This window comes from Asterias rubens, chromosome 1 (assembly GCF_902459465.1).
Source record: "Asterias rubens chromosome 1, eAstRub1.3, whole genome shotgun sequence".
Classification (NCBI taxonomy): domain Eukaryota; kingdom Metazoa; phylum Echinodermata; class Asteroidea; order Forcipulatida; family Asteriidae; genus Asterias; species Asterias rubens.
This window is the reverse complement of record NC_047062.1, coordinates 12,359,087-12,384,311: the sequence shown is the minus strand read 5'-3', so window position 1 is coordinate 12,384,311 and position 25,225 is coordinate 12,359,087. Positions and strand designations below refer to the sequence as shown.

Here is a 25,225-nt window from a genome sequence, read left to right as displayed (position 1 = left end):
GTAATTTTCTCTTTTGGGGTGAAGTTACAGTTGCATGCCTGAATACAGTTATCATTCCCAGTATACAATATTTAAAAAATCAGTAGTTTTTAATCAGGGTAATTCTTAATCATATAATCTATCTTTTAATACAATGCCCTCATAAAATTAAAGTTTTCAACAGCTGAAGTGTAGAAATAAATAGAAACTATCAGCACATAGATTTAAAACAGAGTGTTTAATATCCCAAAATAATGGGGTTTTTAATGTCGAAGACTCGAGACAAATTTGTAATTATATTAAAATAACTTTTGTTAATGTCATCTTGATTGATGTTTGACAGACCATGTGCACATGCATTGCAACTATTTTTTGTTAATACTATGTATAATATCCAGAAGTGGGTTTTGGGACCCAAACCTTTGTTTTCATATAAGAAATCATTAATAGTCATTATATTCAGATTGGCATGCCATGCATATATTATTATTAATTGTTCGGCAGTAATTATTTGCTTGTTCGATCTCAAGCTGAAAAGTAGCATATTCTTCTTAATACTAAATGTACAAAAAAATATTGTGCCAGTGAGTGAAACCAAAGCCATAAAAGTGGGTCTAGGTATTTTATCAGCATTAACTTAGTATAAGATGCAGCAATATACAAAATGTTTGCACTGATTGTTTGTTTGATAGGTGTGAAATTTTTAACTAATTATAGAAACGGCAAAAACAGGGTGTCATCCAAAAATGTATATATTCCATTTCAAAATTTATTGTATCATTTCAAAATGTCAACCAAATATATCACCGTTTGGGAAACCGTGCAACTACAACCAGTGTTGTACATTCAGCCGTGTTTGTTGGGATTTAGGCGTACTTGGGCCATAAAGTAACATTACAGAATTGGTAAGAAAAAACCTTGTCTAAGATCTCAGATTAACATAAAAGTTGAGGTACACGGTCTAAATGATGATAGTAGAAAACATACCTTGAAATATTTCTGTCTGAAGTTTCCCGTTTGGAGTTGATCGCGCAGTGAGCGTTTTATTCATTTTTGTGTAAAGGGTGTCATTCAAAATGTGTAATCTGTCTTTCACTATTTTCTCTGGACCCAGATGGCCGATCGATCACAAACTTCTACAGATTTTTCAGTTTATGTACTGGTGGGTTAAAGTGCTAACATTGCCAGCTACTGTTTTGTTAGCAAAAAATAATGTTTGTAATGTTCCTTTAACCGTCCCCAAGTTGTTGGGATGTTATGGCTCTCTTTGATCATAGAGTAAGGATCATAACATGCAAAATGACAAGACCGATGTGAAGAGTTAACATCCCAACCCAACAAGATGGGCTAGGCCTAAACCTACTATTCAAAGTCAATTAAAACAAAGCAAACGCGGCAGTTTAGAGAGTTTCATCAGATGTGTACACGGTCATTAATTAAAGGGGATTTGTAAATCCTTTGAAGTATTATTTTAAAAAACGAGTGTGTCGTTGCAGTTCTTTCTCATAACATCAATCTTTAATATAATCAAAATGTTTTTACTGAACCCCTCCTTCATCCAGGAGGAAGATATTCCCTAAAAGTAGCCTATCCGTTAGTGGTCGAGAAAGCAGATGGTCAGACCCTTAATCCAAGTTGGCCATAAACAAAACCAAGATATCTCTGAACCGTATGGTTAAGAAAGGAAAGTGATAGTATTTATTGATACCATTCAAATTTACCAACTGAAACTACTGCCAAGAGAATCGGACAACATGAGCAAAAGTCTATACAAATAATCTGCTCGACAGCTCTATGAAATTGGGCCCCAGTACAGAGGAGGGAAGGGACCATTTGTACGATCTGAACTGGAAAGCCCTTCAGCAAACCTGAGCAATTATTTCTTTCTATCTCCTACACCTCCACGCTCCTACCATCAAGAGACTTGAGCCCACAGTACATGTCCCCACATAGTTTTCTGCTAAGTGCGTTTTTGCAGGTGCAGTGCGGCAAAACAAATGAATAGAGATCAAGCAACATCAGTGTTTTCAACGCACATTGCAAACTGGGCCCAATTTCATAAAACATGTAATCACACAAACTTGCTATGCCAGAAATATTGTGATAGAAACAGGTAACCAGCCGAAAATTCCATGAAGTTTAAAGTGTGTGCTTGTACCAGAGTGACCCAAGTTTTGCTTAGCAAGTAAATGTGCACGTATAGTTTTTGGGAAAAACTGTGAGGCCTTACACCACTGTGTATTAGAGCAATATTTTTAATTTGCACTAGATCGAATTTCCTGAGGGTGAACCTGTGAAGCAATGCAGTGAAAACCTTGCGGTACATGGAAGAATAGAATACTGCCATGGCCAAATAGGACTTTTTGCACATAATGTCTTTCCAGTAGGGCGCCCTCGCTCGCCTAGACGTCTAAAAAGAGGATGTTCATCGTTTTGGATCGAAGTTCTACTTTAAGAATAATCTTAAGAAACTCCTAAAGAAGAAGAATCTTGTCTCAAGATGAACATAAAACTAATGAGGTTCATCGCTGATTTCCGATTAACTTGCTATTTTGCTGATACATCATGTCCGTGTGAGGCTCGATGTAAAACTCGGGAATCAGCTTGCTTCGTTTTGTTCTCCGTCATCCAGTCATATCTTTGATGCCTTGCTGCAACAAAACAAAACAAAACATCGCAATTTCATTTCTCATTTTTTATTATGATCCAGTGGTTTCGGCCTTCCACCCGAAAACACTTTTGAATTGATGATTTTTATCATTAGTTGCGAAACACGATGAGACATAATCTGCCTCTGCAGATTTTTCTCGGACGACTTGCTTTTTAGATCAGAGCATGGAGGTAGAAAGAATACTATCCTTGTTTGGGTGTGTGTGTGGGGGTGTGGGGGGGGGGTATCGGAGAAGAGTCTTTATAACAATACTTAATTAGTTTTAAAGTTTAGGTTGTTATGACCCGTGACCATACAAAGCTTCAAAACGCAACTTGATATCACACAGTGTTTCGAGAAGTCGTTGTGATGTGTGTTTAGCATGCACATCCAGTGGATGTAAGATTCTGGAGTGGGTGGGAGGGAGCGGGGATCGGGTTGTTGGTCACAACCGCCGTCATAATCCCGTGTTGCATTGCACGAACGGGTATATGCCTATACTGCTGTGACAAAACCATGATAAAAACCATGATACAAAACTTACCAATTTTGTCTTCACACTTGCAATTTCCTCACGTAAATTACCCCTATCCTTGAGAAGCTGGATGACAAATTGTTTCAGCTTCTTTCCGTATTCCACCTGCCCCTCAGCTTTCTTCTCCAGCTCCTCTTTCAATTGAATTTCAAGATTCAAGTTTTCCTTGTAAAGCTGGCGGAACCTTTCCAACGTGGCTGCCCTACTGGCCAGTTGAGTTGCCAGCTGGCTGGTCTTCGTATCATCGATGTCCTGCTGTAGCTTATACTTGGCTGCCGTTTTTAGTTTAATGTTGTCTCGGAGATTGGCATAAGCGTTGTCTATGTTGTTGGCCAGCCTTAAACATCGGATATTTTGGCGCGTAAAGTACAAATTAATAAAGCAGTTCCAACTGATTATTACCAAGGAAAATATGGCCAGGAAAAATGGCACGTTTTGTTTAGACATGTTGGACCATGGGTTCGGAGAGTGGGTAGGCCTACTTGGGCTCGTCGGTTGCCGTATTAACCCTATACCCGGGTGGGTCAATTCAACAGCTTGTTCCGACGGTGAAAACGACGGCTGAGAGTGATCAGCTAATCTCGTGGACGCTAATACAGTCCGTATGACTGTCGTGTTGTGTGATGTTCTCGTATTGACGATGTTTTAGTACTATACTGGAAATGTGTGGTCAATAATCACTGCTCTTTTTGCAAGCCACGTATGGTTCCTGCATCTGTTTACACAAATCGATTATATTCAATGGGATAAATCTATGGCCCACTTCGATTGTTAAATTAAAAAAATCGATTTGCCGTTTTCATCGTATCATGAAAATATAAAATAAATCTGCACAATATTTCACACCTTTTTTACATAGGGATTATGATAGAAACTTTATTTGAATCATTGTTATACTGAAACTTGTCCATGTGGTTTGGGCCGATTTGATCCTTATTGCATTGTTTCTCTTACTAGCATTGTTCTGTTTTCTCATCCACTGATTTTATACAAGAACAATGCAAACCTTTGTTTGAGTGTACCACAGGGAGACACGTCAAGGGTGCCGCTTTGTTCCAAAGACACTGGAGCCTCTAGTAATTGCAAAGACCAGTCTTCCCACTTGGTGTATCTCATTATATGCACAAGATAACAAACCTCTGAAAATTTGAACTCAGTTGGTCGTCGATGTTGCGAGATAATAATGAAAGAAAAAAGCACCCTTCAGATGCTTGATTTCGAGACCTAAAAATCTAATTCTGATGTCTCGAAATCAAATTCGTGGAAAATTACTTCTTTCTGGAAAACTACATCACTTTAGAGGGAGCTGTTTCGCACAATGTTGTTGACTATCAACCCCTCCCCATTACTCGTTACCATTTAAGGTTTTATGCAAAAAATTATTTTGAGTAATAACGAATAGTGTCCATACTGCCTTTAATGCGCGCGACACAGCACCAAATAATAATTGTTTACAAAAGTGGCACACACACGAAAATAGTACCCACAGAAGTATCCCTTTAATTTTTGCTTGCATCTTATGCTCACTGAGCATTTCAATTTGTTTTGGGTACTTGTAAGCGGTGCTTTATTGACGGGCACTGTTACATCCACATTATGTTCATTGTATAAAAACAAAATTAAAAAATGCCACTAATGTGTATCATAATGATCAAAACATTGTGGAAAATGTCAATTTCAGCAGATGAAATATAAGGCCTATAGCCTATTTTTATCTCTGGCAGGCGGAAACTATTTATTTGAATTCATCAGAATCTTTTCTGTTTATTGACCAAAATCAAAACAACCATTATTAACACAATTCATTTTATGCAACCTTTACACTATACTCTATATATAGTGGGACTGGGAAAGTCTAATATCACCCCTTTATGTGCGCACTTTTGACGTGGGAACAGTCGGATACGGCGGGGTTTGTCTGCTAAAATATAGTCAAAGTTCACTCAATTCCCTCAAAAGTTTGTTTCCAACCAAATTTAGAGGGTTTTGTATCCGGCCTTTCTGGAGTGCCTGCAATACGGTGACATTCTTGTTCTAGACGATATGTCTGAAAACAATTAAAGTCTTCGGATATTTTGTCTATGTAATTACAAATATATGGGTTTGATTTAAATGTTTTTCTGTATTATTATTATTATTATTTTTTTTTTTTTTTTTTTTTTTTGTGTATGAAGCTCTGTATTTTAAACACAATCAAGCCTCTGGCTGCGAAGTTTGAATATTTTTAATAAATAAATAACACCAATAATATGCCTGCAAGTGCCGGGCCCTTCTGCCTACTCGTTTGCACTCTGTGACACGTGCTGTGTATTTCGAGTGATAGAGTGGCGAATTTGTCAATGAAGTGGTGAATTTTGATTTGTCACTTCGTAGAAAACAAAAATTATAAATGTTTATGATTGTTCACAGTTATGACAACTAGCGTAGTTACGCAAATTAGTTCCTGAAACAAAGCACTGAGTAGGCCTACATCAAGTATATACTTCGATACCTAACCGTAACAATAAATCACGAGGTGAGGAGGTTGTCGGATTACCGGGACAGTCGCCGAGCAAATAAACCATTCTTGAACTTGGAGTGTGTCATTCATAGAGAGGGGTCCTGTGTGTTTAACAATGGTGGAATTCCTCAACATTTTTTTGGACTTTCATGGACAGAGTAATAAAGAAATTGCATTAACCTACTTTGTGTACCAACTACAGGTACTTCATTGCAAGACTATGAGAGTGCCAGGGTGCAGAATTCCGTTGGATAGAATTGATCTGTAAAAATGGGTCAAGTTCGAGGAGGTAGTAAAAAGTCAACCATTTTGGGCGATTTTGCCTGGCACCCAGCAGGATGTTGCATGCGTAGGCCTAGGTTACCATGGAATATTGACTGATACATATTGACCACGTTGCTACTCGAACTTGCCTGTAGTTTGCAATCAACAAAACTGACATCAAAACAACAACTAAAAAACTAAATCTGCACTAAACACACAGAACTTGAACTCGGCCGAACTATGAAGGAGCTAAGTCTGAAGTTCAATTTTTAGTCCGACTTAATTTTGTTGATCTCATTTTTGTCACAGCCGTGAATACCAACTATAGGTAAGTAGGCCTACATGAAACTCTTACACCTTCGTTAATTTCTTGCTTTTGTTCGTTCCTTCTTTTTCCTCTTCCCCTGGGGAAGTATCAAACTTTTACCATCAGCCTAGGATTGGCTAATACGGCTTGAAAAGTTTGCTCAAACTCAAGAGATTATTTTCACCATACTAAATGGGGTCCCTTTAGCAACCAATGGAATTGCCTATGGCCCGTGACATCACGAAGATAGTTATAATAAAAGAACTATTAATTTTAAAGGATCCAACTTCTAGCTTCTCTCACTCGTTTAAACGCCACTTTTGTGTTTATTTCAACGAATGCTTTCACTTTTTGTCACACAGCTGTGTAAAGAACTTTCTAGATTTCGGGCCAAAAGCTAGCTACTCAACGAGCTACTTAAATCAATAATGTATACGACTAAGAAACAAACGTGTATTGGGAAACTTGTGGCATTGTTGTTGGTGCTGGGTGGCGTTGGAATGGCACTATCTGCTGAGGTGGATGTAGAAACTCGTCCACCGAATGTTGTCCTCTTCATAATGGATGACGTAGGGATGGGAGACATCGGTTGCTTTGGCAACCACACCATCAAGACACCTAACATTGACGGTCTTGCAAGGGAGGGAGCGAGGCTGACCCAACACATGGCATTTTCAATGTGTACACCAAGTAGAGCTGCTCTAATGACGGGACGACTGCCCGTAAGATATGGTAAGTCAATCGCATATAGATAATGGGCTGAGCTCATATAGAACCTAATAATTCCGGTGTATTGGTTGTTTTAATGAGCAACGACTCACTAAAGCCGAGGTATATTTTAATGGATGGAAAAAAAACAATTAGGGATTGGGGGCTTGTTGATGGTCACGCCGTTCACTATTGTGTAAAGTGTGTGTCCCTTAAGTTGTACAAAAGTCACGCCAGCTTTAAATTTTACACATTGTTATAGGTTTTGGGTCGAAACATCCGATGAGGGTCTTTATGTTCTCATCATCACATGGAGGATTGCCTTCAAATGAAACTACAATAGCTGAGTTACTGAAAGGATCTGGTTATGCTACTGCTCTTATCGGTAAGTCTGCCCCTCCAAAACAAGTTCCTCCCGCTAGCTGTGCATTCAGCGCCACAATTAAGTGATGTGTATAATACTATATAGAACCACAAGTTTTCTGTACATGAAATGGCTTATTTTAATACTCTCGTTCGTCTCTTTTTTTTTGCTCCATGATAGGTAAATGGCATCTTGGCATTTCGTGTAAAGAGAACAATTCTTGTTCAGATCCCAATTCTCAAGGGTTTGATTACTTCTTTGGCCTTCCAGTCACCAATTTTCGCGACTGTGGTACGGACAACATCATCCCTGTCTTGTGGGGCATGAGCAAGAAAGTTACATTGTCTGAGATGTTGACTAATCTTGCTATCGCTTGTGTCTTTGCCTTCCTCCTTGTGGGGACGAAACTCATTGGCCTTAGAGGTTTCATCTTCTTCATGGTTGTTGTTCTAGCAGGGAACATTTTAATGGCGTGCCGAGACGACATTCGGTCCAACTGCGTTCTCATGGAGAATCATTCCATTGTGGAACAACCTCTTCTTCTATATGACCACCTCACAGAGCGACTACACACCCGTGCCATTCAATTCGTTGAGCAGAACCAAAACCAGCCGTTTCTCCTTGTCATGTCATTTGTGCAAGCTCATACAGCACTGTTTAACAATAAGGAGTTCCGTAACCATAGCGTCCATGGTTACTATGGAGATAATATTGAGGAGATGGATTGGAGTGTAGGGGAGGTGTTAAAGACACTCAAGAGACTAGGTTTGGAGGAGAAGACGTTTGTGTATCTGACGTCAGATAATGGGGGTCATGTTGAAGAGTTTACCGATGCTGGGGAGCGACAAGGCGGCTGGAATGGAGTCTATAAAGGTACACTTTACTATAAAATAATTTAAAAAAATGATTCCAACATTCATAAATTTTCCAGTACCCGACTCTTTAAAATTCCCAGGTGTAGGTTTGCATTTCGATGGTAACACTTAAGGCTGATACACATTTGGAGCTGTTACCATTTATTTGCAAGTCAGTTTATCAACTTCCACCATGACATCATCAATTTGTCTGGATATTGACAGTGTTTTTAAAAATTTGTTAAACAATTTACAGAAAAACAAATTGGAAACATTTGGATAAAGTGACAATATGTTGTCCTTGTTTTTTGTAAGGTGGAAAAACCAACACGTGGGAAGGAGGAATCCGGGTGCCTGCCGTCGTGAAATACCCCGGGCATATACCATCAGACACCGTGGTATCTCAACCTACACATCTCCCGGACGTCTTGCCCACCGTAGCACGAGTCACTGGAGCCCAACTCCCAGATGACCGGGTGTACGACGGCCGGGATATGATGCCACTTTTGACACACGCTGACCATGCAGAGAAACAAGAAATATTACACGAGTTTATGTTTCACTACTGCGGGGGCTTTCTTAACGCGGCTAGATATACACCCAAAAACGGTAAGTAAGTGAAAGTATAAAACAAAACTATTTGGTCTATAATAGTCTGAACAACTGTGGTTTGAGCCAAGAGTTTCGAGAGACCACGTTCCTAAATTCAATCATTTGCTGGCAAAGACCATCAAATAGTGTTGTCCACTTAACTCAATAGAAAAAATATGTCACTTAGATTTGGTTTGGAGCACACATAAAAATGGGTTAGTCGTAATGGTTCGTTAAGTGTATAACATAACTTATGCCTATAACATGTGATAGGTTGTAATGGTTGTTCTCTATTAACAACGCAGGTGACACCACGTACAAGTTGCACTATGCCTCAAGCCACCTGGTACCCGGCATTCATGGTGTCATGGGATGTTTCGACGTATTCGCATGCGAGTGTGAAGGGAACAGCGTCGATCGTCACGATCCACCCCTGGTCTACGACCTTTCAAATGACCCCTCGGAGGTCAATCCACTAGACAGCAATGATCCCAAAGTAAAGAATGTTATAAGAAAGGTCAACGAGGCAGTGGCAACTCACCGCAAATCGCTCCCCCACAATACTGACCATCAGTTCACAGGCTCAAACTTAATGTCACGCCCCTGGGAACGACCACGATGTGGACGTTTTCCGCACTACTCATGCACTGATCCTTATTTAGATCAGTTGAAAAAGCTAAAAAGAGAAATTTAGTCAAGAAAAACAGCTTTCAAAATCGACTGTTTGGTGCATATTTTAAAGGTTTTAAAGATTCTAAGATTTGTCTTTGCCAGTTTGGTTTCAGTTTGATTACAGGTCTGTTGATACAAAATAGGCTTAAAATACTTTCTGGAAGGTGCACTGCCATGTTCCACTGCATGGTAAGGGGCACTTATGAAGAGAATGTTAATTTGTATTGGAACTTTGCAAAGGGTGCCACAGCAAAAGTACAGGGCACCACGGCAGTTGCATGCTGTGGGCGCCATGTGTTATTTTGAGGTCTGAATACACTTTAGGTTCGAGAAGTACGACCTAATCTGTTGTTCTAATTCAACGTGATAAATTGAGGCATTCCTTGCTCTCTGAAAATAACATTACTAACGACTTGGTTTATTTGAAAAATTGTGTATAACCCTTCATTCGATTCAGTATGCTACATACAGTGACATCTCTGTATTAAGGTACAGTGTTGCTCAAAATGGTACGCTCGGTATCGGTCATTTTGAAACAATAAACGGTGGTCGTTAAATGGCAGTCGTTAAAAAATTAATAGTTGTTAATTAATTAATAATGAGTATCTGTGTCATATCAATGATTCTTAAGATTCATTGTGTTTTCCCCCGTTAATTTTATTACATAATCGCTTAAGAGGTAGACCTGGAGAAAAAGTTTGCAATGACTTTTGGGGAGAAAGACTTTTGTTGTTTGTCTGCTTTTAGGTTGTCGTATAAATGTTGTCATCTTAGCTGATAGTCTCCCCGCCCATTATCTTGCAGAAGTCCCCGGTCGTGTCTTCGCCCTTCGGATAGTCTTATTTAAGTATAGATTCGCTCATAAAATAATGTACATTATTATCTAACTTGACTATTGTACTTGTTATTAAAGACATGGACACTATACTGGTAATTACTCAAAATAACTGTTAGCATTACAAACTTACTTGTTGGTAACGAACAATGGAGAGCTGGTGATAGTATAGCACATTGTGAGGATTCCTCCTCCTAAAGAAGGCATCTGAAATCACTTTTAACATTTTGCATGCAAAACGAGTGGGTTTTTTTTCTGACAGTATTCTCTTGCTACTTCAACCACCCAACAATCTTGCTATTGTGTGTGTAATGGTGGGTTTCACCAAGTTTGAGGACTGTCTTTGACAATTCAATTAGCACAGGTGAGCCCACTGCCTATAAATCTAATCGATATGTTGAAGTGATTGATATAGTAATTCACCATTAAATTATTTCGACTCTCTGTTCGGGTTTTTTTCAGTGTCACATTATTCAATTTCTTTGGTGCATCTGAAAATATTCGGCTTTTTCAGATACCTGTATTAACAGATAGTTCAGAGATTGTTGACATAACTGTATCAGCGCTCTCGACTCGTGGTCTTTGTCGTTCGGGTGCGACACATCGAGTTCTTAAATTTCAATTAGTAATGGTGTTCCTCTGGTAGATACAAATTGTGTGGTTTAAATACAAAATAAACGGTTAAGTTAGATAGAACAAGACTTGTGTCCGACTGGTGTGTTTTGTTTGAGGAGTTTGATGATGAGCGGGACCGGCCATGGCGGTCAAACCTTTCATACAGTGTCCTTAAAATTGGTCTGAAAAAAAAATAGTTCAAATTCAACGGTATTTTCTTGAAAACACGGTATGAGCTGCTGGGCTAGATCGCCACTTCTCGAGAAAACGGCGGAAAACAAAATTGAATGTGGTAGCAAACCTAGTTTATCTCAAGTGTATGTTTTTAGCTAATCTTGTTTTGGGAATAAACAAGTTTTTGCAACAGCTTTTTAGTTAAACATATAATTGTGCATGAGGTTTGAGCTGTGGGTAAAACGGTACAAGACGTGTTTAACACACGTATAGCCGTTGTTACAAAGTTTCCTATATTATTATTCATCTTTGTTTAATACCGAAATGGCATTTGTGAATGGGAATAAAAGGGTAGTCACTCGTTCTTAATAAGCCGTTTAAAACCTTGCAGGGTCGTTGCCGTGCGATAAACTTTGGCTCGGGCTCGCACGGCCACGACCCTGGCTAAGCTTTATCGCACGGCCACGACCCGTGCCGGTTTTAACCGGCCGATTTAGAACTCGTTGCTATCATTTTATTCCCCTAATCAATATAGTGAACAAACGCTGCGCGACGTTAAACATCAAAGCACAAAACAAAGGAGACACAGACGTAAGATTGTCTTAGTTATTTTTTAATGTCAACATCCCTGAAGAAAAAAAAAACAATCGATGGTCAAGCGAGAGTTTGAAGAGCAAAAATACAGGGCTTCAAAAATGAAGTGGACCAGCATGTCTATGTTCGGTTGATACCAATTTCTGCTATTTTAGGCCTCCGGAAAGATTATTAAAGGCACTGGACACTATTGGTAACTCAAAATTCCATTATTCTCTCATAGCAACACCAGATAGTCGACTGTCGTTATTTAATGACCGAACGTACCATGTTTGCACTAATGTTTCTCTGCCCATAGGTTAGGGAACAAAAACATATCGCTTAATCTTATACCTAATCAATGTGGTCTTTTATTTGCTGTTTATTATTGAATCATTGTGTGTATATCTGGGCATTATTGTATTGAATGACACCATTAAAATAAATGTTGCTGTATTGAATTGTTAACTTAACTATTCGTCAAAGTAAATTTAATCAATGGGAGACTTTGGTAGGCTCTAGGTGGAACTTCAGACTTTACCAGGAATCCATTGTTCTTGGTTTTGTGCGCATGCTCAAAACAATGTAAACAAAAAAATGACAATTCTGCTGCCACATTAAGCGTTCCAAAGTCTCACATTGCCCTTTCGAAACCATGACTTGAGTTTGGGCTCCGGCTTGAGGCTCCCGTTAGGCTCCGTCGGTTAGATGTGCGCTTTCGGTACTGGGCTTCAGACAGGTGCACGGACTCGAAGCCGGAGTCCTCGTGTATCAGGGCCTTCGTGGCTTGGAGAGTTGCGATTCCTATAGTAGCGTCTGGAGTGGGAGACCACGCACGTGAGTGGCGAAGCGTGCGTGGTCTCCCGTTCAAGTCGCATGGGATCGAAAAGGCACATTGACAGGATTATGAAGATGTAACCGATGAAATCTACCGAGAGATCTCAACACAAATAAACATGTATTCTGACAAAACTATAGAAGGTATTTCAGTCTATGCTTTATTGTTTCATCTAATTTGAGTGGATGAAGATGTACCTTCCTACAAATTATTTTTATATACTTTTTTAAAGTTTTAATTATAGGTTTTCTTGGTCAAATTCTGCAAATCAGCAGTCAATTTCATTTTCGTGCGTTCGAATTAAAGCTGTTTTGCCTCTCCAGTTGTTACTGCGTTTCAAATTCAGAATTCGGCCATTCAATTTCGTTTTGAGTCGAGTCAAATTCCTTTAGCGTATCGTCATTCTTTTTCGTGACACACACCCCTCAAGAAGCGTCTGCGAATTTGAATGCTGCTTTGGTAAATTGTTAAATTGAATTATTTATTTGTTAAATCGAATGACGCAATATTTTACTAATCATAAAACGAAATCGAATGACCCTTTTCAGTTGCATTCGATTACGCGCGAAATATAACAGCTTGTTCATTTTCCGAAACTGACCGAGAAAACCTATAATAACAACAGAATGTTTTTGTACATCAAATCCTTCCCCTGAAAATTAAAATAGCATCGATCGCGTAAGGTTATACTTTGATTTATGGGCGAGTGAAGTATTGTAAACTCGGACCTAAATTGTATTTAAAGACACTGGACACATTTGGTAGAATGGTCAATGACTGTTTCACCTTGGTGTATCCCATAAGTGCATCAATAAAACCTGTACATTTTTTTACTCAATTGGTAATCAAAGTTGCAAGAACATAATGAAAGAAAAAACCCCTTTACTGCATTAATTTGTGTGCTTTCAGATGTCTTAGAAAGGCTTCAGGCCTAGTGAGGTCATTCACAGATTCATATATCTTAGTGAGAAATTACCACTTTCTGGAAAACTATGCAACTCTTTTCTCGCATTGTTTTGTTTTTATTTTCAGCTCTCCGAATGCTCGTAAGTATCATTTTTTATGCCAACATATATTTTGAGTAATTACCAAAACATGTCCAGTGCCTTTGAACTTGTTTTGTCAATGGATGGTTGTTTACCACAAATCTTAATGCATCATAACAGTTAATGTTGAAAGCTGTTTTTCTGTGGACTACATTTCTCCTTTAAGCTTTTTCAATTGATCTAAATAAGGATCAGTACATGTGTAGTGCGGAAAACGTCCACATCGTGGTCGTTCCCAGGGCCGCGGCAGAATACTTAAACGTGCGAACTGGTGGTCAGTATTATGGGGGAGCGATGCGCGGTGAATTGCCACTGCCTCATTGACCTTTCTTATAACAATCTTCACTTTGGGGTCATTACTGTCTAGTGGATTGACCTCCGAGGGGTCACTTGAAAGGTCGTAGACCAGGGGTGGATCGTGACGATCGACGCTGGTCCCTATACATTCACATGAGAATACGTCGAAACACCCCATGACACCGTGAACGCCGGGTACCAGGTGGCTTGAGGCATAGTGCAGTTTGTACGTGGTGTCACCTGCGTTGCGGATAGAGAACAATGTTAAAATTAGGCAATTTTATCAAATGAATATTAAGTTTAATTCACACGACGATTCATAAATTTAGATTGGTCAATTGGAGAACTCTTTGTCAGCAACAGCAGACTAGAATCGCCGCACAGTCGTTCATTCAGAGAATAGATAGACACAAAGAGTATGTTATATATACTTTTCAATACTAACCGTTTTGGGGTGTATATCTAGCCGCGTTAAGAAAGCCCCCGCAGTAGTGAAACATAAACTCGTGTAATATTTCTTGTTTCTCTGCATGGTCAGCGTGTGTCAAAAGTGGCATCATATCCCGGCCGTCGTACACCCGGTCATCTGGGAGTTGGGCTCCAGTGACTCGTGCTACGGTGGGCAAGACGTCCGGGAGATGTGTAGGTTGAGATACCACGGTGTCTGATGGTATATGCCCGGGGTATTTCACGATGGTAGGCACCCGGATTCCTCCTTCCCACGTACTGCCTTTGCCACCTAAAAAAACAAACATTTAGAAACATTTTAAATAACCGTGAACAAACCCTTTCAAAACGTTTCTCTGTTTAACTTTCAACAATGTTTAGACAAACAATTAAACTCAATATCCGGACAAGTTGATGATTTTATGGCGGAAATTTATCAACTGCTTTTGAAACACGTTCTCAATTTTTTCGAAAAGCAAAATAATTGTGAACATTTGCATCAATTAAAATTGTTCTGAGTGTAATAATTTACCTTTATAGACTCCATTCCAGCCGCCATGTCGCTCACCAGCATCGGTAAACTCTTCAACATGACCTCCGTTATCTGACGTCAGATACACAAACGTCTTCTCCTCCAAACCTAGTCTCTTGAGTGTCTTTAACACCTCCCCTACACTCCAATCCATCTCCTCAATATTATCTCCATAGTCACCATGGACGCTATGGTTACGGAACTCCTTATTGTTAAACAGTGCTGTATGAGCCTGCACAAAAGACATGACAAGTAGAAACGGCTGGTTTTGGTTCTGCTCAACGAATTGAATGGCACGGGTGTGTAGTCGCTCTGTGAGGTGGTCATTCAAAAGAAGAGGCTGTTCTACAATGGAATGATTCTCCATAAGAACGCAGTTGTTCTTAATCTCTCTCCAGTACACCAAAAAGAAACCGTTCCCTGCTAAAGCAACAACCATGAGGAGCACGAAACCTCTAATTCCAACAAGTTTTGTCCACATAAGGAGGGAACCAATGACACAGGCGGCACCAACGGAAGCCCACATCTTAGCTCGAACGTTCCGGGGCTTGTTCCATGCCCCATGTACGGTGTTCTCCGTACCACAGTCGCGGAAATTGGTGACTGGGAGGCCATAGAAGTAATCGAACCCTTGCGAATTAGGATCCGAACAAGAATTGTTCTCTTTACACGAAATGCCCAGATGCCATTTACCTGTAAATGTTTAGTGGAGGAAAAAAAGAGAGACGTTGAAAAAAATGTTTAAAGAACGCCATTTCATGAACAGAACACCCTGATATTGTCATATTTTTGGCGGGAAGTTGGAAGTGCGCCACAACTAGTGGATCGTATAAGGGACAGACTTACCGATGAGAGCAGTAGCATATCCAGATCGTTTTAGTAACTCAGCTATTGTAGTTTCGTTTGAAGGTAAACCGCCACCCGATGATGTGAAAAGAATAACCCTCAGCCGTCTCTTACCTCCGAAACCTATGTGAGATATAGGAATGCAAAATAATCGGAATACACTCAGTATAATCAAAACTTAGTGTTAAATAATACCTTAAAACACACTGTGATAAAGGGTCCCCTCTGAAGTAAATGTATTTTTTGAGAAAGATGTAATTTCTCACTAAAATATTTGAATTTAATAAGAGACCTCAGCTGATGTCTCGAACTCAAGGCATCTGAAAGCACACAATTTGTGCGACTATAGGGTGTTTTGTTTTTCTTTCATTATTCTCTCACAACTTCTACGACCATTTGAGTAAAAATTTTCACAGGTTTGTTATTTTATGCATTATGTTGGGATAGTGAGAAGTGAGAATACCGGTCTTTGACAATTACCAAAGGTGTCCTGGTGTCGATTTCACCAGAAAGAAACTCTTCCTAACTTAGGATTAATCTTAGGACTTAGGACGAATTTTCCCATCCTAAGTTAGGACGAGTAACTCGTCCTTACTCGAGATAGGATTACAGCGTTTCGTGAAATTGGCTGCAGTGCCTTTAAGATGTGTAGAGTTGTCGTTGACCGTATACATTTGTACTCTTTTAATGCTACTCTCACACTTGGGCGAATATTCTTGCGAATATGGATATTTGAAATTCGCAGTGAATTCGCCCAAAATTTGCGAATTGATAGTGAATATTTTCACGTTCGCCCTCGGTCACCCCTCGACCTGTCCGTACCAATATGTTACGAATTTTTAAGAATGCTTAACAATCGTGGCCAATGATTGCCAATTCCTTACAGCAGCTTACGAAAGTTGCCAACGCTTACGCACGCTTACCAACGCTACTAATGGCTACCAATGCTTACGGAAATCTACGGCAAATGACTGTCTTCGCACCATTCGTTAGAATTAAAAAGCGCTTCCCAATGCTGTTTCACACTGTTGCGAATAATATTAGAGTGAATGTGCTTACGAATGAAAATATTTGACAATCGCTCATACTTCGCAACATTCGCCGTGTCTTCGTAAGCGTTCGTAACAAATTCGGAGCGGTTACCCGTCATCTCCCTAAGAAGATCGGTCAATTTACAAACTGGTTTGTTAGTTTCAACGAATGTTGCGAAGACGGTCATTCGCCTCGACATTCGTTAGCATTGGTAAGCCATTGTTAACGTCTGTAAAGCATGCATAAGCGTTGGCAACGTTTGTAAAGGCACCTGTAAGGCGTTTGTAACCTTCACGGATCCCCTTTTTTACAAATGTGGTCACGTTGCTGTTTGTCAAACGAACAAGTGGCCAGAGCGAGATTCGTCCCGGCATTTATAGCAATCGTGGCCGCGTGAGTCAGAAAATGGCAAGACATTGGCAACGATGGTAAGAAATTCGTAACAATCCTAAGTGCATTATTAACGTTTGTATAAGCCCTTTCGTAAGCATTCGCAAGCATTCGTAACATTCGCAAGCAATCGCTTTATTTGTTTGGTAAGCTAAGTCGCGACGTGCGCAACGTTCGTTGCCTATTTGTAAGGCATTGGCTAGCATTGTCAAGCGTTGGTAAGCATTCGTCATATATTGTTAAGGAGAGGTCGAGGGGCGACCGAGGGGTGACTAAAGATGAAAATATTCACCATCCAATCGCAACTGTTTGGCGAATTCACCGCGAATGTAAACGTTTTTATTCGCAAGAATTTAGTCATAATCGCAAGAATATTCGCCACATTTTGATTGAGTGATCTTCGAAAAGAGGTGGAGAATGAATAGTGAACGTTCCGGAATCGTTACCAACGCTTACGAAACACGGCGAATGTTGCGAAGTTTGAGCGATTGTCAAATAATTCCATTCGTAAGCCCATTCGCTAGCATATTTTGCCAAGTGTGAGAGTAGCATAAGTGATTGTTTTAAGAGAGCAAACTCTAGCTATAATAGTCAGTGCCAGCTGTGGCAGCAGGACGAGTGCCCCAAATCTGCCCCTACCCAAATGAGATTTAAGGAAATGCACAAAAATGACTGGCTCGAAACGTACCCCCCCCCCCGCAATTATGATACGCCTTCCCAAACGTAGGTACGTTCATAACGTGTCGTTCTTCAATTTTAGGTAGATTAACACCCCACACATCGGGCTTTTATGCAGATTGTTAGACTCTGATAAACTCAGCCCAACCATTCCAACCCATTATACTTTGCAACCTATACTCTTAGGCCGACTTATAATACCATATCTCATGGGCAGTCGCCCTGTCATTAGGGCAGCTCTACTTGGTGTACACAATGGCATTGCCATGTGTTGGGTCAGCCTCGCTCCCTCCCTTGCAAGACCGTCAATGTTAGGTGTCTTGATGGTGTGGTTGCCAAAGCAACCGATGTCTCCCATCCCTACGTCATCCATTATGAAGAGGACAACATTCGGTGGACGAGTTTCTACATCCACCTCAGCAGATAGTGCCATTCCAACGCCATCCAGCAACAACAACAATGCCACAAGTTTCCCAATACACTTTGGCACTCCAATTTCCCGCGCTTTTCCCTTAGCCGAAGACATGATTGATTCAAGTAGATGCCAGTTGAGCAGCTAGCAAGTTCGTAACAAATCTGTGTGGGGAAAAAACGGTACAGGCATTCGTTGAAATAAATACATTCAAAATTAAAAGTTGGATGCTTTGAATGGTTATTTTCTTTTGAAAATCATTCCCTGTCACAAACCTGTAGCCAGGTTCGGTAGCTAGCCTTATTAAATGGCTTTTTACCAATTAATTACGAAATAACGAGGAGTAATGAAAGTAACGATGGTTAGAGAACTGTGAAAGTGGTTACGTTTAATTGATTTTATATTGCACACCTTTTCTTGTTTTCTGAAAGAAACAGGGAACATTTTGTTTGTAATATAGCGCCCTCTATCATTCGTTTCATGGAAGGAGAAGCATGGTTGTGGTTTTCGCTGCCTGTTTGTTATTGCTGTTCTGGTAATAGAAACAACACCCTCTGCGTTGACGTCGTAACTTGTGGCGATGACGACGAGCAAAATGACTTCCTTTGTATACATGACATAGAATGTGATCGAAAAATGTGCCCTGTAATGAAATTGTTTACACCCAACTGTGATTTCTTGTAATAATGTTTCCTTGTAATATAGACGCAGATATTTTGGTGTGAAATAAAGTGTGGTTGACCTTGAGATTGGTGTCTGTCTTACTACACCCCAAGTATTCGATTTTAGATCTGAGCTAGAGTTATAACAAAACACCACGACGTTACGTAGAGAGAAAGCAGTCCTCTGTTTCTGAGTGTGCTGAGGTGTCCAGTGTTGTGACGGCTAGTGTTTGTGAGTATTAACCAACTAACACTTTGCTTTTGTTGTCTATACAAAATAGTAGGCATTCAAATTGACAAAAAAAAAGACACTGCGTCACAACCATTCTGGGTGTTTTGATGCAACATGCAACTGACCTTGTCACCCAAAGATAGATTTTTGACCTGGCCTTTCGACCAATCAGTTCGTTGCTAAAATGGATCCCATCGGGTTAGGAGTGTTGTAAACTCATTCCTAATGAGCGTGAAAAAAATCAGCAATAGGCCTAATGACAACGAGCCATTGTTTTAAAGGAAAAATGTGGGATGTTGCTCTCTCCAAATTTTGAAAATGAAATTCACTCTATTGTGTGACACAATGTATGGGGAAAAAAATCATCTGCAAATGTCACTATAGTTTCAAAAAGATTCAGTGAATTTACTATGAAACTTTGGAGAGAGTTTACTACAATATTTCTGCAGTGTAAAATTTCAAGAAGAAGACGAAGAAGAAGAGGAGAATAAATTAAGAATGAACAAACTAAAGTATGAGGCGGGGAGAAACTGTACTTACCTGGTGTAGAGTGTGATCCATGAGCGCAACTAAACTATAGGATACACATAAGATCAACAAGTTATTCATTATTTAAGAACTTCAGACTTTAGGCCTCCCCCAAGGACGGGTCGGGTCATGTGATGTGTGTGTTTAGTGCCGATTTGTTTTTTTAAAGGCACTGGATACTATTGGTAATTGCTCAAAATAATTGTTAGCATAAAAACGTACTTGTTAGCGATCAATGGAGAGATGTTGATAATATAAAATATTGTGAGAAACAGCTCCCTCTGAAGTGACGTTGTTTTCGAGAAAGAAGTTTTTTCTCACTAAAATATTTGGACTGGATTTCGAGACCTCTGAGCTTGAACATATGAAAGCACACAATTTCGCGTGACTAAGGTTTTTCTTCTTTCATTATTATCTCACAACTTCGACGACCAATGGAGTTCACATTTTCACAGGTTTGTAATTTTGAGTATATGTTGAGATACACCAAGTGAGAAGACTGGTCTAGACAAGTACCAAAGGTGGTCAGTGACCTTTATTTTTATGCACTTAAATTTATCGAGGCCAAGTTCTGTGTGTTTAGTGCCGATAGTTGTTTAGTTTTTAGTATCATTTCGGCAGTCGTGATTAATTGCCGTACGGGGAGGGTCATCGCATTATTTGTGCACTTTGCAATGGCGGGGTTCATGTTGTGCTCGGGGCATGGCGAGATAGCCACTCTATGGTTTATTATGAAATACTGTTTGAAACGAACGTGAATCATGAGTAATTGCTATAGTAACTAATTTCGGGAATAACCTGGATTTTGATAGTGCCGTAAGATATATATATATATGTAAAATGAATAGGGTAGATGGCCTTAGCTTTCGATCCAATCCGGACCTTCTTAAGAGGCATAAAACGAGTACAAACAAATACATATCCATTTATAGAAAAAGAGAGGGGAAAGGGATTCAGGGAAGGATCCAGAAAGAAGCGGGAAAATAACAGCTAATCAAAGTTTCTATTTCAGACACAATATTGGTGGCTATGAACCAATAGGAGTGAAGTGGCGAGGAGGACAAAGGATGTTTAGTATGAAAGGATGGGTTACTGGACCATAAAAGTGGTAAAAAAATGTATTGTTCGACAACAATACAGGGAAACATGAAAGGGTAGGATTAGAGAGCAAGTTGCATCATGATGCAACTAACAATGGTCAATTATAATATATGTATATATATCCCCCATGTTACGGGCCAAACAAAACATACAACAGAAAAACCAAATAATGTAAACATGTCTCTACATCAGGCAATCACACTGGCTCTTCAAACAACATAAAGTCCGAGTCGGGGAGCTTATGGCCAAAAGTTAAGTCCCGTACAAAATACATCATTAGAACATGCCACCTAGCTAGATACCTAAATAAGACTCCCAGGAACAAGAAAAAACCATGTTGGCAACCTGTCAGGTGTGGCAGAGGGCGGCCATCTTGGATTTCAAAATGGACGCCATTTAAGTTATATTTTTCGTTAACTTTGGCTGTGAATGTCGTAAAATCCTGGGGGGGGGGGGGTTGGCTCAAATTACATTAGCCATAAACTAAACTAATAAAGGGTACAACTGGAGTGTTTCAGATGATGGCTATCTTGGAATTCAAAATGGCCGCCTTTTTATTTATATTTTTCTACCAATTTGGTATTGTAAAATCCTGTTTTGGTGACTGAAGTAACATTGGCAATGACTTGAAGCTATACAAGCTAGCATTAATATAATTTATATATATAAATATAAAGACCAAATTAAGCAATCCTTTGGTTAAGGCGACCATTTTGAATTTCAAAATTGCCACCTATCAACACATTTTTGCACGTATCATGGTCTATGAGCCTCACAGAAACTTGGTGTTGGTTTCTTAATAAAATAAAAATGTTTGCAGGTTTAAGGAGCCCTATTGACTTTCAAAATGGCCGCCAATTTAATGTGCTTGTTTGACATATATCTTGGACTCGTATATGCGGGCTAGTTTTACGGGTCAACAAATACATCAATACATATACATATCCATCACAGCTAACTCTGACAAACTGGCCCAGATCTGGCCCAGTGATGACAAGGCCCTGGTTTGGTCTGGGCCAAGACCAGGCAACCCTAATGTTAGGTTTGTGCCAGGTCATGCCACACTATAGTTTAGATGGCGTCAGACCTAAGCCAGCTGTGGCCAGGCCCGTAATGTTAATATAAGATCTGTGCCAGGTCTGACAACACCTGATCTGGTGTAATATCTGGGTCAGGTTTGGCCAGAACAGGACGTCATATGATCAGATTTTTTGCCTGGTCTGGCCAAACCAGGTAATCCAACTGTTAGATCTGTGTCAGATCTGGCCACACCTGGTCATATTTTTAAATTAGTGCCAGGTTTGGCCGGGCAGAGAAATATTGAGGTTAGATCTGTGCCAGAGCTGGCAACACAAGCTCAGGGCAAGGCATCTACTTCGACTTGACTTAAGTCCCAATGATATTATTATTTTCGGTCCCATCCCCTAAAGTAACCCAACCTCTGCCGCGCCGCCTCGAGATCACAATAGCTACATTTTGACGTTGAACTTCTAAATGGCTTGTTGAACTGTTGGCGCGATTTAGTGTTTAGGGACCAGGAAAATTTCAGATCTAGCACAGATGTGACGTTTGGATTCCTGATCTGGACACCTAGCCCAGATCTGACATCATCTGACCTAGTGTAGGCTAGACATGATTGAAGATTGTTCAATCTTCAATCATGCTAGGTGTCCAATCTTCAATCATGTCTAGCCTACACTAGGTCAGATGATGTCAGATCTGGGCGAGGTGTCCAGATCAGGAATCCAAACGTCAAATCTGTGCTAGATCTGGCCACGCAAGGACAGATGACGTAATTGTATCTTGCAAGGTCTTACACTAGCAAGATGATGTTAGATCAGCAGGACTGGGCACACCAGAATATCATTAAGTCATCTATGGGCCAGGTCTACGTCTAAATACAAAATAATCTGATTGTTGTCCAATCTGGCCCGGGTCTGGCTACACCAGAACCTACGTTAGATGTTCACCCGATGAGCCAAATGGCTGATGTAGGCATTCATGTTCTGGTCATTTACAGTTAAATGCCAGATCTGGCCCAAACACCCCTTTGATTATTGATGTAACCATGTTGCCATTCTTTGAGTAGATTCGGCCAGATCTTGCAAAGATCTGAAATCATCAGATCAGGTGTGGCAAGACCTGGCAGAGATCTAACACTAATTTTCCGGGCTTGGTCACTTCTGGCCAAGATCTGACGCCATCTGACCTGGTTTGGTTGAAACACCTTGCCCAGATTTGCCATTCTCTGAGCTGGTGTGGCCAGAACAGGCACATATCTAGAAATATCTGACACATTGTGGCCAAACCTGGCACAGGTCTGACATCAAGATTTATTGGCCTGGCCTACCCCGGCCCAGATGTGATATCATCTGACCCGGTGTGGCCAGACCTGGCACAGATCTAACAAGATCTGACCTGGCTTGGCTTAACCAGACCAAGATCTAATTCTGAACCGGTGTAGTCTGGTCAGGCCTAGATGTATAATTAACTGGGCCCAGACCAAGCCAGGGCATGTTACTTCTGGGCAAGATCTGGAGCCAGTTTGTCATCGTTAGCTGTAATGGATATGTTTTTATTTGGTTTGTTGAACCGTAAAACTTGCCAGTATACCTACATTTATGAGTCTCCACAGACCAAGATACAGTATGTCGTCAAACAAGCACATTATTAATTTGAAGCCATTTTGAAATGCAAGATGACTCTTTAAACCAAATGATCCAACATAACCATCTTATTGGGTTCATTGACCCTGCAAACATGGGTATAGACACTTACACCAAGTTTCTGTGAGGGTCATAGACCGTGATACAGGCAAAGATGCATTTGATAGGCGGCAATTTTGAAATTCAAAAGGGCGGCCTTAGAAATGCAAAATGGCGGCCTTTACTAAATGAATCAATGTTATTTGTTTAACTTGGTCTTATTATATTAATGCTAGCTTGTATAGCTTTATAGTCGTTGCAAATGTTACTTTAGTCACAACAAAACAGGATTTTCCAACGACATTGCCAAAGTTGCGGAAACAAATACTTAAAAAGGCGGTAATTTTGAATTCCAAGTTGGTCGCCATCTGAAACAATTCAGTTGTACCTTTTAATGCTTTCTATGCAATTCTAGCCATACAAATCACGGTTTTATGACATTCACAGCCAAAGTTGAAGAAAAAATATAACTTAAATGCTGGACATTTTAAATCCAAGATGGCCGCCATCTGCCAAATTTTCAGTTTTGCCAACATGTATTTTCCCGTCTTTTAGGACCTAAAGAAGGTCCTAGCTAGGTGGCATCTTCTAATCATTTATTTGCTACGGATCACCATAAGCTCCTGGACACGACTCAGTGATTATGCACTGAAGAATACAATGGTATTGATCAAGACATGACGTAATAGGGCCACGCCTTGGCCCAATTTCATAGAGCTGCTTAACGGTCGATTCATTGCTTAACGGGCGCACCTACTAGCAAAGAAAGCAAAAGGGTCATAAAAGCCACATTTCTGCTTAAGCACTCTGTCCCCTTTCAACTCAACTCGACCCCATTTTAAATAAATTTGCATGTGCTCAGGTTATTTATTAAAACGACTGGTTTACTTCTTGGAAACATGTTAACATTATGCATCATTTTAAAGCTTATATATAGTGCTATATTGTAAGAATATTTTTTACCCCCAACAGGCTTTTGAAAAAAAATATGGTCATTTATATTAAATTCATATTTTTATTTTGAAATTTAAATTGTTTCATATTTTATGCAAATTTGGTAATTTCCAGATGTTCAAAAATATTTTGAGGACTGTTTTTGAAATCTACATCATCTGATCTTTCTATAGAGGTAAACATGTAAAGATGAAATATTAATTTTACCTCCTAGAATTTCGCTTTACATGTACATTATCAGCAGTCTATGGTCGGATCAATTCCTTCGTTCAACATTTCTTCCTCGTCAAGATCGCTGTTTTCATCTACAAAACCCCCCAAACCCAAAACTTACTCTTCTCTAAAATGTCTCCTGGAATGTTGAACAACATTTTGATATCTTTCCAGGCTTTTTCGGGGCATTTTGAAGCTGAAATGTAGCATTTTATATGAGATAAAGAGCAGAGTTTGCACGAAAGTCATCGTACAACGTGTACAACGTGTATTTCCGGGTCGCACTAAAAAAACAAGAAAGAAAAGATCAGCAGCTAAAACCAAAACGAAAAAATAAAACTCAGCCCTCAGAAATTACCTCGAATTAATAGAATTGCCAAGTACGTCGAAAGACCACATGGCGGATATTTCCGTTCGTTACTAAATTCGGGGTACAAAACATCTTTTTTACAGTTAAAAATACAATTTTTCAACAGTTTGAAAGTGATTTAGATGCATATGACTCTTGTGCACATATTTAATGGTTGAATTACGTTCAAATGTTCTGTTAAAGTGCACTTAAAAATTGTTGTCGTGAGGGGTCGTGAGTTTTCGGTATTTATGTTTTGTTCATGATCGAGGGCAGTGCGGATCGTAAACTTCAGCGGGCACAAATAGAATTGCATTTGTGCTGGGGCCAAGGACATGAAGT

General features: G+C 39.8%; 3 protein-coding genes across 3 annotated transcripts; 1 reads left to right on the top strand and 2 right to left on the bottom strand.

The window, feature by feature from the left end:
- Positions 1–3,772, bottom strand: LOC117291272. Its single transcript, XM_033772907.1, has 2 exons — positions 3,174–3,772; positions 1–2,630 (listed from the first exon to the last, which is right to left on the bottom strand). The coding sequence occupies exons 1-2, from the start codon at positions 3,609–3,611 to the stop codon at positions 2,604–2,606; spliced, it is 465 nt and encodes a 154-aa protein (XP_033628798.1). The 5' UTR covers positions 3,612–3,772; the 3' UTR covers positions 1–2,603.
- Positions 3,773–5,904: 2,132 nt separating this feature from the next.
- Positions 5,905–10,913, top strand: LOC117306817 (steryl-sulfatase-like). Its single transcript, XM_033791349.1, has 6 exons — positions 5,905–6,256; positions 6,598–6,967; positions 7,206–7,328; positions 7,488–8,180; positions 8,477–8,770; positions 9,058–10,913. The coding sequence occupies exons 2-6, from the start codon at positions 6,664–6,666 to the stop codon at positions 9,444–9,446; spliced, it is 1,803 nt and encodes a 600-aa protein (XP_033647240.1). The 5' UTR covers positions 5,905–6,256; positions 6,598–6,663; the 3' UTR covers positions 9,447–10,913.
- A 2,740-nt stretch (positions 10,914–13,653) lies between these two features.
- LOC117297577 (steryl-sulfatase-like) lies at positions 13,654–18,285 on the bottom strand. The gene is made up of 5 exons (XM_033780681.1): positions 17,929–18,285; positions 15,628–15,750; positions 14,782–15,474; positions 14,248–14,541; positions 13,654–14,042 (listed from the first exon to the last, which is right to left on the bottom strand). The coding sequence occupies exons 1-5, from the start codon at positions 18,251–18,253 to the stop codon at positions 13,654–13,656; spliced, it is 1,824 nt and encodes a 607-aa protein (XP_033636572.1). The 5' UTR covers positions 18,254–18,285.
- Positions 18,286–25,225: the final 6,940 nt, after the last annotated feature.